The 13,795-nt window shown below is 39.7% G+C and overlaps 1 protein-coding gene across 4 annotated transcripts in view; it reads left to right on the top strand.

Annotated features, from left to right (window-relative positions):
- The window catches only part of ndrg4 (NDRG family member 4), a 74,780-nt gene that overhangs the window by 23,049 nt on the left and 37,936 nt on the right, over positions 1-13,795 (top strand). For all 4 annotated transcript variants that reach the window (XM_075470577.1, XM_075470574.1, XM_075470573.1 and 1 more), the window contains one exon: positions 11,007-11,097. In XM_075470577.1, the coding sequence (XP_075326692.1) occupies positions 11,007-11,097 (91 nt within the window). The remainder of the gene's footprint in view (positions 1-11,006; positions 11,098-13,795) is intronic.

Raw genomic sequence — 13,795 nt, 5'->3', positions numbered from 1 at the left:
CTCTTTCAAAAGGATGATTAAGATGATGATGAAGACTAAATGAAAACAGCGGACGGGCAGCTAAAAGTAAAATGGGACGGGGGACAGAGAGGTGGTGCTGTTTGGGCTCAGTTCCCATATCATGGCTCTGTTCCAGTGACTCCAGAAAGGTCACACTGGCCCATTTAATAAACTGGTCACGATTGGAGGGAGGAGGTAAACAGAAGGGAGAAAAACACGATGTGGTTTAAGGTCTGACTGGTGTGTGTGTGTTGATAATCTTTGACAGACCGAAGTATTCACACCCCTTGAACTCTTCTGCATTTCTTTGACATATTTGACATACAGTGTAAGATACATTTTTAACTTATTTAGGTACTCGATTGGCAGCCATTGTGCCAAAGGGCCCGGTGGATCACAGCTGGAAAACCGTACAATTCAATTTCAATTCAGTTTATTTATTTAGCTCCAAATCACAACAAATGTCATCTCAAGGCACTCCAGTGATACAGTCCAATTCAAGCCAATTAGAGTCCAATTCATTGTAATCACAATTCAATCAAATCCAATTCATTTAATGAAACATTAATCCAATTCATTGGAAGGGCTGCCCATTCAGAGACCTGGCCATCACCATGGATGCCTCTGTGGTGACATCAACCCGGACCGCGAGGAATCTGGGTGTGACCCTGGACGACCAACTGTCGTTCTCGCCAAACATCGCATCAGTGACCCGTTCCTGCCGATTCCTCCTCTACAACATCCGGAGGATTCGCCCCTTCCTCACCGACAAGGCAGCACAGGTGCTCATCCAGGCTCTTGTCATCTCCCGCCTGGACTACTGCAACTCCCTCCTTGCTGGCGCGCCGGCTTCTGCCATCAGACCTCTGGAGCTGGTTCAGAAAGCTGCTGCTCGTCTGGTGTTCAACCTCCCCGAGTTCTCCCACACCACTCCCCTTCTCCGCTCTCTACACTGGCTCCCTGTGGCTGCTCGCATCCAGTTTAAGACTCTGGTGCTGGCCTACAGGGCAGTGGAAGGAACAGCTCCTTCATACCTCCAGGCTATGGTCAAGCCCTACACCCCCGCCCGACCACTTCGCTCTGCGGCCACCAGGCGCCTGGCTGCCCCGTCACTCAGGGGTCCCTGCGCACGATCCACACGGTCACGGCTTTTCTCTGTTCTGGTGCCCCGATGGTGGAATGATCTCCCGACTGATATCAGGACAGCTGAGTCGCTGCCCATCTTTCGCCGTAGGCTGAAAACCCATCTCTTCAGGACACACTACCCTGATTCGCCCTCTTAGGACAGCACCTGCGCCGTCCTAGTTCCTTACGCACTTATTGTTTCCTCCACCACTGGCACCCTCTATATTTTCATTACCCCCTACCCGAACCAGGGTTTGCATCCCCACCCCGCTGTGACTGGTGTGCAGTTGGTGAGAGGCTGGTTGGTTATCGCACTTACTCTAGCACTAGTTTTGCTCTTAGCTGTTTGGTTTTGGAAGGAAATGCACTTATGATTTCTTGTGACCTGAAGTTCTTTTGCCTACCGATGTGGAACGCACTTATTGTAAGTCGCTTTGGATAAAAGCGTCTGCAAAATGACCGTAATGTAATGTAATGTAATTTATACAAAACCCGTTCAAAAACCAACAGATTGCACCAAAACTTCTCTTCGGTCCAGTCTCCTGTCCTGAGAATGCATGAGGCGACTGTGGAGAGAAACAACTCCCTTTTAACTGGAAGAAACCTCCATCAGAGGGCGGCCATCCGCCTCGACCAGCTTGGGTTTGAGAGGAGAGAAAAGAGGGGACAAAAAGCTCCATAACGCCAGGCGCACGACTGATTTGCTAAAGGGTTTCATGAATTACAATGTAAAGATCTAAGGTTAGTGATGCTGTTCTGTACAGGAATGTTGCCTTTGGCTGTGTTCGAATCCGCATACTTCTCCTACTACTCCCACTACTCATACTAACTTTTTGAGTTAGTATGCGAGTTTGAGTAAGCGAGAAGTTCCCGGATGCATACTAGATTCTCTGAAATGTTGGGTATGCATCATGAGGTTACTACTCATACTCAAACTACCCAAGATGCAACGTAACGTGACGTCGCCGATCATCATTTCCTGTCAAAACGGCAGTTTCAAGCTAGCTACAACGAGGGTAGGTTCACTTCCTGTTTTCAAAACAAAAGCACCAATTGTATCGTAATGGCTTTCCCTATGATAAAAGGCAACGGGTATTTTATTTTGTGAAAATAACCGGAAGTGCGTTGCTCACTGCGGCTAGCTTTAGTAGCGCCAAATTCGTCGGAACAAAATTGTAAATAGTCGGTATTTTGTCAGGTTTTCAACACGTTGGGGATCTAAACGACTACTTTCTCGCCTGAAAATGTTTCAAATGTTTCTAAAGTTCACAGAGTTTAGAGCTTAAGCGAAATCAGCTTCAGGCCGGCTGATTTCGGCTCGGGCAGGAGCGAAATGCATTGTGGGTAAACGCTCTGCATACTGTCTGATCGATGAGTATGCAGTATGTAGTATGTGGTATGTAGTATGCGGTTTCGAACACAGCCTTTATCATATTTTAAAACTTAACAGTTAGTTTTTGCATTGGTTTGACACTGTTTAGTCCAGGGGTCGGTAACCTTAACGGCTCAGAGAGCCATTTGGACCCGTTTCCCACAGAAAAGAAAACACCGGTAGCAAATAAAACCCTAAAATGAAGATAACGCTGCATAAAATGTTGTCATTTTACTGCATGACCAAGCCACTGATCTTGCTTATACTCATATCGTGCAGCTTAACGTGGGTTAAATATGTTCTGGAATATGTTTTGTGAGGGGATTTGCAGACATAATCCCATTCTTCGGTTTTTCAGGGTCTTTCTAAATCAGTTTCTCAGTTGAACTGAGCTCCAATTATTTTCTAATGTATTGTTTGATATTTTCTATATTTTTTTATGCAATTTTGGCTTTCTGTCCAGCTTTAAACTTTATCTCATTGTCTGTTGTTCTGGGTACGACTGAAGCTTCTCCAATGTATTTGCTCAATTACGATCTTATTTGCACGTATTTCACAAAGTCTTTGTCTTCAGTGTCGTATTGAGCTTTAAACTGAGCAAAAGTTTTTTATTTTCCATCGTGAGGATTTCTAACATCCTTTGGACGTCCAGGTGTCATTGGAGAGTGGTCGTTCCTTCTGCACTAACCTATAATTGTTCCATGATGGGAAACTGGAAGAATTAGAAAAAACCTGAAAAAAGCTTCGTTATGGAGCAAGAGAACCGAAACAGTGGGTTTTTAAAGGGTCTTACATCAGGGAGCACAACACAAACCATCCAGAGAGTTTATCTTTAGACGTATCTTGCATTGAGTCTTTCAGTCTCCTGTACTGAACATCCATGAAGAAACAACACAGTCAAATGTGCTTTGACTGGTTGGGGGCAGTTCTGTTGTAACTATTCATACGTACTTTCAAAAGGCCATTAGAGGAAATATAAGATGATATAAGCAGTTGCATAAGCTCCAGCTTGGTCATTACATGCAGCTTTCAGACAGCGGAGGGTTCAAAAACACTGTGATCGCTCAGCCTATAAAAACAAATACGAGCAATGTTGCTTTACAGAACTGCACAAACGTGACTGAAACGTGAAGAATTTACTGGAAACAAACCGACTAGTTCAGCTGAAGTCCTCCAGCAGGTCTGCAAGAACCTAAAGTGGGTGCTGAATTGTGTCAAATCAAACTGGTTTTCAGTGTTTGTACGAGGACGATACTTGTAAACAGGTAGAGAAATATGCAGTTATCAAATTATCGGTGTTTGTAGGATTTCATGAAGGTGGGACGTGTTGTAATAAATGCACAAACTCCAGAAACAACACAAAATAGGGTTATATTGATTACAAATATTTAACAAAGCTGCATTGTTCTGTGTACATTTTATATCTTTGATACATTTTGCTTGAATAATTCTACCTAAATATAGTTTAAATGCGAGACTTTTACTTGTAAAAGGGTATTTTTTTTAGACTTGGAGCACTGCATGCACAGCGCTGACATATCGTACTGTAGCTGGATTCACCAGAGGCTTTTTTGGACTCCGTCTGTGCCCACAAAGTCATGTTGTGTCTTTCTGCCAGTGACACACACATTAAGTCACAGACTTTGACCAGTTTGACATAAAAAATCTGGGATGGTGCTCATCATTTCCCTGTGTGGAGGGATTTTCTTCCCTGTTAAGCAGTGGATCAAACACAGCGGGGTCACACACCAACGCACACTTCGTCAGAGCGACTGAGAGGCATCTGGGCTTTGTCTCTTTAAGGGTGTCGGATAAAGTGAAAAGATAATGCTGAAAAACTGCCACAGAGAGCAGCGGAGGACAAAGGAGGTTGGAGGGGAGGTGTTCATCTTGTGTTGTTGAAATAGTGAAGGAAAAAAAAGTTTAATCCATTTTATTTTTAGCTCTTTGAAACCTGCTTTTAGATGTGTTCCTACCACTTTATCACCAAATCACCTTTTGCTAATGTTATTCTAGCTTTTCAGCAGTGTTTTCTGCAGGCTGACAGATGTATCATTGAGGATTTAACGGAAGAAGTGGAGAAACACTTGGAGGTTTCTATTTGTTTACCTTAAAACGGAGTCCATGCGTCAACATTTGACCACCAGGTATTAGAACAGGAATACATATATGCTTTTTAATCGTATGTTCACGTAAACAACCTGCCCCAACGAGGGCGTAATTGTTCACATACTGGCTTGTGTACGACGTCTGTTTCCACCTCGGGACATGAAAAACCCGCCATTGGCACCATCTCCACGCTGTTTCTGCAACACTTCTGATATTTGGTTCAAATACAGATAATTGCGTACTTACCATACAAGCTCGTCTTCAAAACTATGGCTGTGTTCAAAACCGCATACTTCTCCTACTACTCCCACTACTCATACTAACTTTTTGAGTTAGTATGCGAGTTTGAGTAAGCGAGAAGTTCCCGGATGCATACTAGATTCTCCGAAATGTTGGGTGTGCATCATGAGGTTACTACTCATACTCAAACTACCCAAGATGCAACGTAACGTGACGTCGCCGATCGTCATTTCCTGTCAAAACGGCAGTTTCAAGCTAGCTACAACGAGGGTAGATTCACTTCCTGTTTTCAAAACAAAAGCACCAATTGTATCGTAATGGCTTTCCCTATGACAAAAGGCAACGGCTATTTTATTTTGTGAAAATAACAGGAAGTGCGTTGCTCACTGAGGCTAGCTTTAGTAGCGCCGAATTCGTGGGAACAAAATTGTAAATAGCCGGTATTTTGTCAGGTTTTCAACACGTTGGGGATCTAAACGACTACTTTCTCACCTGAAAATGTTTCAAATGTTGCTAAAGTTTACAGAGTTTAGAGCTTAAGTTAAATCAACTTCAGGCCGGCTGATTTCGGCTCAGGCAGGAGCGAAGAAGCACGGACACATAACTCCGGTCTTTGCTACCCTTCATTGATTGATTTTAAGATTTTATTGCTGATTTTTAAAGTTTTAAATGGATTGGCTCTATCTTCTTTAGTAGATCTTCTGAACATCCACACTCCTGTGAGAGCACTGCCACAACAAAGATTACAGCAGATACGCTTGTAAACCTGCAACATTACGGATTATACCATGTTAACTTTGCGTTTGTTAGCAATGGTAGAAGTTTTCGGGTTGCATTGTGACCAAATGTTCAAGAGCAAGATGAAGCTACGTCCCTCTACATTTCATCTGTGATGAGCTGCTTGTTGCACAAACGCGATGCACAACGGAGCATTCTCCATCACGTTGTTCGTTTCTTTCCGACAGCGACAACAGTTATATCGTCTCCTTTGACTTCCGGGTCACGACCCCGGGAAAAAATCTCAAACTTAATAACTCAGTCTTATTGTAATTTAGCCAATAATCCGATCCTTTCAGTGCCATGTAACCCAAATGACTGTTTCTGACCCGTAAAATCAAGCCCCTGTTAGCCCCCTAACCGGCCTTTTCACTCAGTGTACCAATGATGTTTGTACTGAAGTGCATTTAAATGCCTTTTTAGCATAAAGTCATACTGGTCCTTGTTCGTAAAACTGTTGTCTGTGACGAACAAATCCAAAATGTTTTCCACACCGTTTCTGACCCGTAAAATCAAACTGCATCCACTGAGCCGAGATCACTTCAAAGTCAAAGTAAATTTATTTGTATAGCACATTTCATGTACAAAACAATTCAAAGTGCTTTACATAAAATAAAAGCATTGCAGCAGGGAGTGGAAGAAGCATTAAAAAGAAACAAATAAAATAATTTAAATGAATTTAAAAACAAGCAACAGTCCAGATAAGTTAAAAGATATCGTGCAGATTTCATGCATAGACACATGAGAACAGAAATGTCTTTAACCTGGATTTAAAAATGTCTCCATTTGGTGAAAGTTTAATCTCCACTGGCAGTTTGTTCCACTTGTTTGCAGCATAACAGCTAAATGCTGCTTCTCCATGTTTAGTCTGGACTCTGGACTGGACCAGCTGACCTGAGTCCTTGGATCTGGAGTCCTTCGTCTCTAAGGAAGCTGAAAAGGCTCAACTTTCCCTCTTAACTAAAGACACATTTTCTTGAACAAAACAAAACCAAAGTGCTGCGCTCAGAGAGGTCGTGTCGGATCACTCGTTCCTTGCGGTGAATAACGTGAATGCTCACTGCCTGAAGAGTTTGACCATACAAGGAAATCCAGGAACTATACTGGAAAAAAATGCCCCTCCAAAAATAAGTAAGAAAAACAACAAATACGAGACGTTTTTGCTTGAAATAAGCAAAGAAATCTGCCAATGGAACTAGTGAAAATCGGCTTGTCAAGATTTATTGAAATAAAATGTGATATTTAGGACTTTTTAGTTAAAAGTGATCTTGAAATTAGCTTAAAAACCTCTTCAAATATATCAAAAAAGCTTGTTTTATGTGATATGTGAGTCAAAACAATTTGTTTTCAAGACTTTTTCATTTAATACGATATTCAAGATGTATTGTCTTCAAACAAGTCCCTATATCTGGCTGAAATAGTACTTGTTAGGCAGTTGTGTCTTATATGAAGTGTAATGAGATATTTTGACTAGAAATGAGACAAATATACTTGGTAAGACTTTGATTTTTTCCAGTGTATGATGCAATGGTGGCCAGGTTGTAGGAAAAAAAAAGTCTTGCAAGTTACTGTTACATAAAAACGCAAACACATTTCTTAGCTCTGTGATCTTTTATGGTTTTAACACTGCAGATAAGCCAGTAAACATGGAAAAATGTGCAATGAGACTGTGAATCAGTGGTTAGTGGGTCATCCAATAACCGGAAGGTTGGCAGTTTGATTCCCGCTCTCGCCACTCAAAAATAGATTGGTGGCAGATTGGTGACAGCTGGAGGGGTGGCAGTCCACCTCCTTGCCACGGCTGATGCCTTTGAGCAAGGCACCGTACCCCCATGCTAGCCGGACGCTGTGATTGGCCCACATCTCCAGTATATGGCATCTGTCTCCATGAGTGTGTGACCCTGTGCATGTGTGTTCAACAGGTGCCAACTTGGATGGGTTGAATGTGGAGAGTAATTTCATGTGAAGTAATCTTAATGTGTGAAAAAAAAAATACTTATTTGGTCGTTTTGATTGGACGACACGTTGAGACAGAGTCAAACGTCAAACAGTCTAAATAAAGCACGATTCTAATATGACTTCTCTGTTAGTTGACTTTTTCATCGTCTCTGCAGTGGACCATGAAGTCACACACTGGAAAAAATGCCCCTCCAAAAATAAGTTAAAAAAACAACAAATACAAGACGTTTTTGCTTGAAATAAGCAAAACAATCTGCCAATGGAACTAGTGAAAATCGGCTTGTCAAGATTTTTTTAAATAAAATGAGATATTTAGGACTTTTGAGTTAAAAGTGATCTTGAAATTAGCTTAAAAACCTCTTCAAATGTAAAAAAAAGCTTGTTTCATATGAAATATGACTTAAAACAATTTGTTTTCAAGACTTTTTCACTTAACAAGACATTCAAGATGTATTGTATTAAAACAAGTCCCTATATCTGGCTGAAATGGTACTTGTTAGATAATTGTGTCTTATATTAAGTGTAATATGAGACAAATATACTTGGTAAGATTTAGATTTTTTCCAGTGCATAAAGGTTGTTTATTTAAACGTTTGTTTTAATTGATTCATTATGCTTTTTATGGTAAAGTCAACCAGCTTTTTTATTTCCTGCAACACTTTTAAATCAACTTCAGATGCTCCAAAAGTAGAAATGACTGAAAAACCTGAAACTTTTGAGCCTCTGGATCTTTTTAAACTACTGTCTTTGTATTATGTCTGTCTTTGTAAAGATGTTTCACATGGTGATTCATTTTCATGACTTGTATTAAAACAAGTCCCTATATCTGGCTGAAATGGTACTTGTTAGTCAGTTGTGTCTTATATTAAGTTTAATGAGATACTCAATGAGACAAATATACTCGGTAGGATTTAGATTTTTTCCAGTGTATTATGGAGAGGCCTGAGTCTTTCAGAAGCTGAAACAGTCCCGAGTCGTGTTCAGGTGTGTTCCTGATGCCATGACTGAGCACTGTTATTGTGCTAATGTTGTCTGACCCTGTTCTCAGTGTGCATTGATGTGCCGGGTGTGTACTGGTGAAACTGTGTCCTCAAACACACCTAATTAGGACTTTATCCAGCCTCAGTCCTCGTGTTATCTTTGGAGCAGCAGTCTGTTTACTTTCAATCTCCACTTTTTACAGAGTAATCTCAAGTCAATAAGCATCTATGTCAACTCTGGGTTTAAATGCGTCTTCGTTATCTCGCAAACTACGTCAGATGTCACTTAACTGTGTTGTTGTAGACGCATTTTATCTGTTTATTTCTTTGATCCGACCTTTATTTAACCAGGCAAGTCGTTATGAGCAGAGCTTTATGAACTTTAGAAAACAAAAGACGATCAGACGACGCTACACTGGAAAAAAATCAAAGTCTTACCAAGTATATTTGTCTCATTTCTAATCAAAATATCTCATTACACTTAATATAAGACACAACTGCCTAACAAGTACTATTTCAGACGGATATAGGAACTTGTTTGAAGACAATACATATTGAATATCTTGTTAAATGTCTTGAAAACAAATTGTTTTGAGTCACATATCATATGAAACAAGCTTTTTTTGACATTTGAAGAGGTTTTTAAGCTAATTTCAAGATGACTTTTATATCAAAAGTCCCAAATATCACATCTTATTTCAGGAAATCTTGACAATCTGATTTTCACTAGTTCCATTGTAAGATTTTTTTGCTTATTTCAAGCAAAAACGTCTTGTATTTACTGTTTTTCTTACTTGTTTCTGGAGGGGCATTTTTTCCAGTGTATATATTCAGTTTGTCCGATGTTCAATGTCCCAGTAAAGGAAGGGAAAGACGCAGCTTTCAACAGTATTGATGCCTTTTGGAAAAGAAAATGCATTCAACACCCATGTTGAGCCTCATGGAACATTAACTTGCAGAATAGATTGTAAATGGATAGAATTAATCAATCTATGTACATGAACCCTTAAAACAAAAGCAAAAACTAAAAGTGTCAGTCGCGTTATTACTCTCACTGTTGTCTTTAATTGCTCTCGAGATGTGTCAGAAATGTCTGAAAAGTCCACCCGTTGCAAAAGGAACCGATTGGTTTAGAAAGGGGAGCACCTGTTATGAGAGTCCCACGATCCACCCTGCATTTCAACTCCGAGGACCTCCATCTGTAAACTGTTTCAAGGCATATGTCAGGGGCAGATGGATGAAACTATTTTTAATGCATGGCGTCTTCCTGGTGGTCTGAGAGGTTAGGAAAAGGAAGAACACCTAGACTCCGATGTGAGTCTAGTTACACCTTCTATTCCAAGCGATCACAATGTGATCTCTCTGTATGTCTTGTATATATGAACGAATTGACAATAAACCTGACTTTGACTTTTGACTTTGACTCCTCATAAGTTGGGTTTCCGTTGGCTTTAGAAGATGTGCATGATGAGAAAAGGTGAGAGGAGGCTGTAAAAATCAAAAGAACCTCCACTGTTGTTTGAGTTGATGATAGTTTAACAGGCTAAATGGGCCTTTAAATCTGTTATTTTCTTTCACCAAAAGGGTTTTTCTAATGTGAAAGGTTACGATAAAGGTTGGTTTATCATTTTTCTTTATCATTTCACTGACGCCAAAGGAATAGCAGTCGGCTATCAGTCAAATTATTATTTTTAACACCGGTATCGGCCCCCAACGTGCATCCTTTGTTCCCACAGCCATAAGGCTTTTTTACAGTGACTGCTGAGTTCTTCTCAAATTGATTGATTTTTTTATTTTATTTATTTATTATTATTATAATTATTATTATTAGTTAGTAGTAGTATTTTTATTAGAATTGGTATTATTATTGTTGTTGTTAATATATAATCATTGTAAATATTTATAATTTTTTTGAGCTACTTGACTAATTTGAATTTCCCCCATTGGGGGATGAATAAAGTATTTTTCTATTCTATCCTTAGTTTTAATTTTCCAATAGATGTGAACGTGAAGGAGCCTAAATGCTTTTTGAAGCAACTGTTAGCTTTAGTTTATGAGGTTTATTCACCAGTTTGAGTCTGAAACATCATGTAAATGTATTTTTATGTGGCTTTTTTTCTTTTACATTTTATTGCGTTGATCTCTAAGCTGTGGATTCTTTCCTCCTAAAATCTTTTCCATGAGCATACTTATTCTCCTCTTGATTCCATTTCCTGTTTTCAATCAGTTTCTTTTCTCAGTTCAATACAATGTGAACTGATTCTTTCCAAGATTTCACAACGTGGATTTGTGAAATTTCCCCCCGTGAAGGAAGGCGTCACCACTCTCATTATCATGCAACGCAGTAAAAACGCTTGTATTAGAGGACAGAAAGCGCTTTGCATGATGTAATGATATATGACCTTCGATGTGTGTTTGTCTGCGTTTACTTTGGGTGATTGTAGGTTGCTGTCCAGGATGGCGGGGATGAAGGAGCAGCAGTTCACAGAGGAGAAGCCCCTGCTGCCGGAGCAGAGAGGAGTGGACTCAGACATGGTGAGTCCACCTGCTTTATTCGCTTTATGTTCTCTTGTTGCCGTTAACCCTCATATCTGGGTGTTCACATGTGATTATTGAAGCCCTCTAAAACTCCTGGGTTATTCAGACAGAGATGTTTGTGCTCATTAGCTGTGATGGCTTATAATTAGACATTGTGGTTGTTTACCAGCGGAGGAGGAAATTAATGAACTCCATCCAACCATGACTCTTTGATAACAACAATGTGAGAAGATGGAAGCTCATTTAAGCTGTGAGAAAGAGGGGTGGAGGGCTGAGGGAATCAAAAACAGAATCGGGAGTAGGCGGTAACTTATTCCAGTCCACTTATCCAGTGAATGAGCAACAGGTAGCAGCTGAGGCTGAATCAGGGGCTCTCGAGTTCCTCTTGATGCTGGAATGTTAGAAATGCCAGAGACTTGCCAAATAGGAAAGTGACTTGAACACTGGAAAAAATCAAAGTCTTACCAAGTATATTTGTCTCATTTCTAGTCAAAATATCTCATTACAGTTAATATAAGACACAACTGCCTAACAAGTACTATTTCAGCCAGATATAGGGACGTGTTTGAATCCAATACATCTTGAATATCTTGTTAAATGAAAAAGTCTTGAAAACATCTTGTTTTGAGTCATATTTCACATGAAACAAGCTTTTTTTGACATTTGAAGAGGTTTTTAAGCTAATTTCAAGATCACTTTTATCTCAAAAGTCCTAAATATCACATTTTATTTCAAGAAATCTTGACAAGCCAAATTTCACTAGTTCTATTGGCAGATTTTTTTGCTTATTTCAAGGGAAAACGTCTTGTATTTGTTGTTTTTCTTACTTATTTTTGGAGGGACATTTTTTCCAGTGAAGAGGCAAAAAAACACTTGTTATCTTCTTAAAGTTTTCAAATAGGCCCGTTCTTAGTGACGCGAGTTGGTTGTTATTCCTGCCCACTGTGGCGATAGGGGCTCCGAAAACAGAAGCAGAGAAACGACTGGGAGCTCTAAATGACCAATTATGAGCAAGCTGTTTTCATCACGGTACAAAGCAAACAGGCAACAAAATCCCGAGTGCCCAGAAAAAGCATGAAAATGAGCATAAACAAATGTGGAATATTCGTCTGCTTCTGTCGAGCCTCTTATTTGTGCTGAAAGAGTCGGTGAGAGGCTGCGAATGTAACCACTGACTCAGCCATGACTCACTCAGCCAAAAATGAGACGTTCAGATGATACAGGGCGTCGAGGCTTTTTGACTCAGTAGCTCCAACATAATATGCAGTGCAACAGTATGAATATATCTAAAACTGGCATTCATAAGGTAAAGGTCATCAGGCCTGCTCATTATGACTCACTGCTGGTAAATAATCGAGGCCATCGATTGCTACCTCATAGATCGGGTTACATGTGGCATGACTCGATAAGCAGCTCAGATTGTTGAACTGTCAAAGACCTGCTCTGCTCAGACACACTAAGTTTTATCTGCTGCCTCTCCACCTCGAAGCGTATTCAAAGTCTGCAGCTCTGGTGTTGTGCAACAGAAAGTAAGTGACCTTTAAGAGCAACTACTAAGTGATTGCCTGCTGGCAGAAAACACTGTTCAAACTCACCACAAGTCATGTCTGCACTGGAAAAAATGCCCCTCCAAAAATAAGTAAGAAAAACAGCAAATACGAGATGTTTTTGCTTGAAATAAGCAAAAAAATCTGCCAATGGAATTATTGAAAATCGGCTTGTCAAGATTTCTTGAAATAAAATGTGATATTTAGGACTTTTGAGATAAAAGTGATCTTGAAATTAGCTTAAAAACCTCTTCAAATGTAAAAAAAAGCTTGTTTCATATGATATGTGACTCAAAGCAATTTGTTTTCAAGACTTTTTCATTTAACAAGATATTCAAGATGTATTGTCTTCAAACAAGTCCCTATATCTGGCTAAAATAGTACTTGTTAGGCAGTTGTGTCTTATATTAAGTGTAATGAGATATTTTGACGAGAAATGAGACAAATATACTTGGTAAGACTTTGATTTTTTTCCAGTGTGCACCACAAATGCTGCATTCGCTTCAAACAGGACAGGCGCTGTTTGGTTAAAAACTGCAAAAACAATAATTCAATTCTAGTGAATAAAAATGGATTTGAAGCCGTTTAATTTCTATGATCCTGATGACCTGTGTAACATGAATACATTTAGAAATAAACCACCGATCATGCAGTTTAATTGTAAACAAAACTGAGAAACTGATCAATGATGACTAACCGCCATCTGGTCTGCAATAGTGAAGCATGGTAGTGGGAGTTTCATGCTGTAGTGGGCACTACTCAGCATCTCGATTGTCTATGTCCGTCCGGGTGTGCAGGTCAGTAAAAAAGATGTTAAGCTTTCATTATGGCCATTTTTATTCAGAACTATCATTTCGGACACTAGTTCAGGTCCAAAAAACAAAAAAAAAAAAACTACGACTAAGATTTAAAGTGTCGTAATAATTTTTCTCTTAATACTCGTAGTGTCTGTCCACTTTGCTCCATTGAGATTTAACAAATTCATTATTCTGCCAAAATAAGCTATATAAATAAAAACAGTAATTAATTTCACACATTGTCAACACAATATGAGGGGAAGCAGTTAAGAAATCTAAATGATTTAAAGACATCTTTGGCACTTGTTTGTCTGAAATACTGTCAATAACACACTGTTCCAGTTAATGTAC

This window comes from Odontesthes bonariensis, chromosome 7 (genome assembly GCF_027942865.1).
Source record: "Odontesthes bonariensis isolate fOdoBon6 chromosome 7, fOdoBon6.hap1, whole genome shotgun sequence".
Lineage (NCBI taxonomy): Eukaryota > Metazoa > Chordata > Actinopteri > Atheriniformes > Atherinopsidae > Odontesthes > Odontesthes bonariensis.
This window is presented reverse-complemented; position numbering and strand designations above follow the sequence as displayed.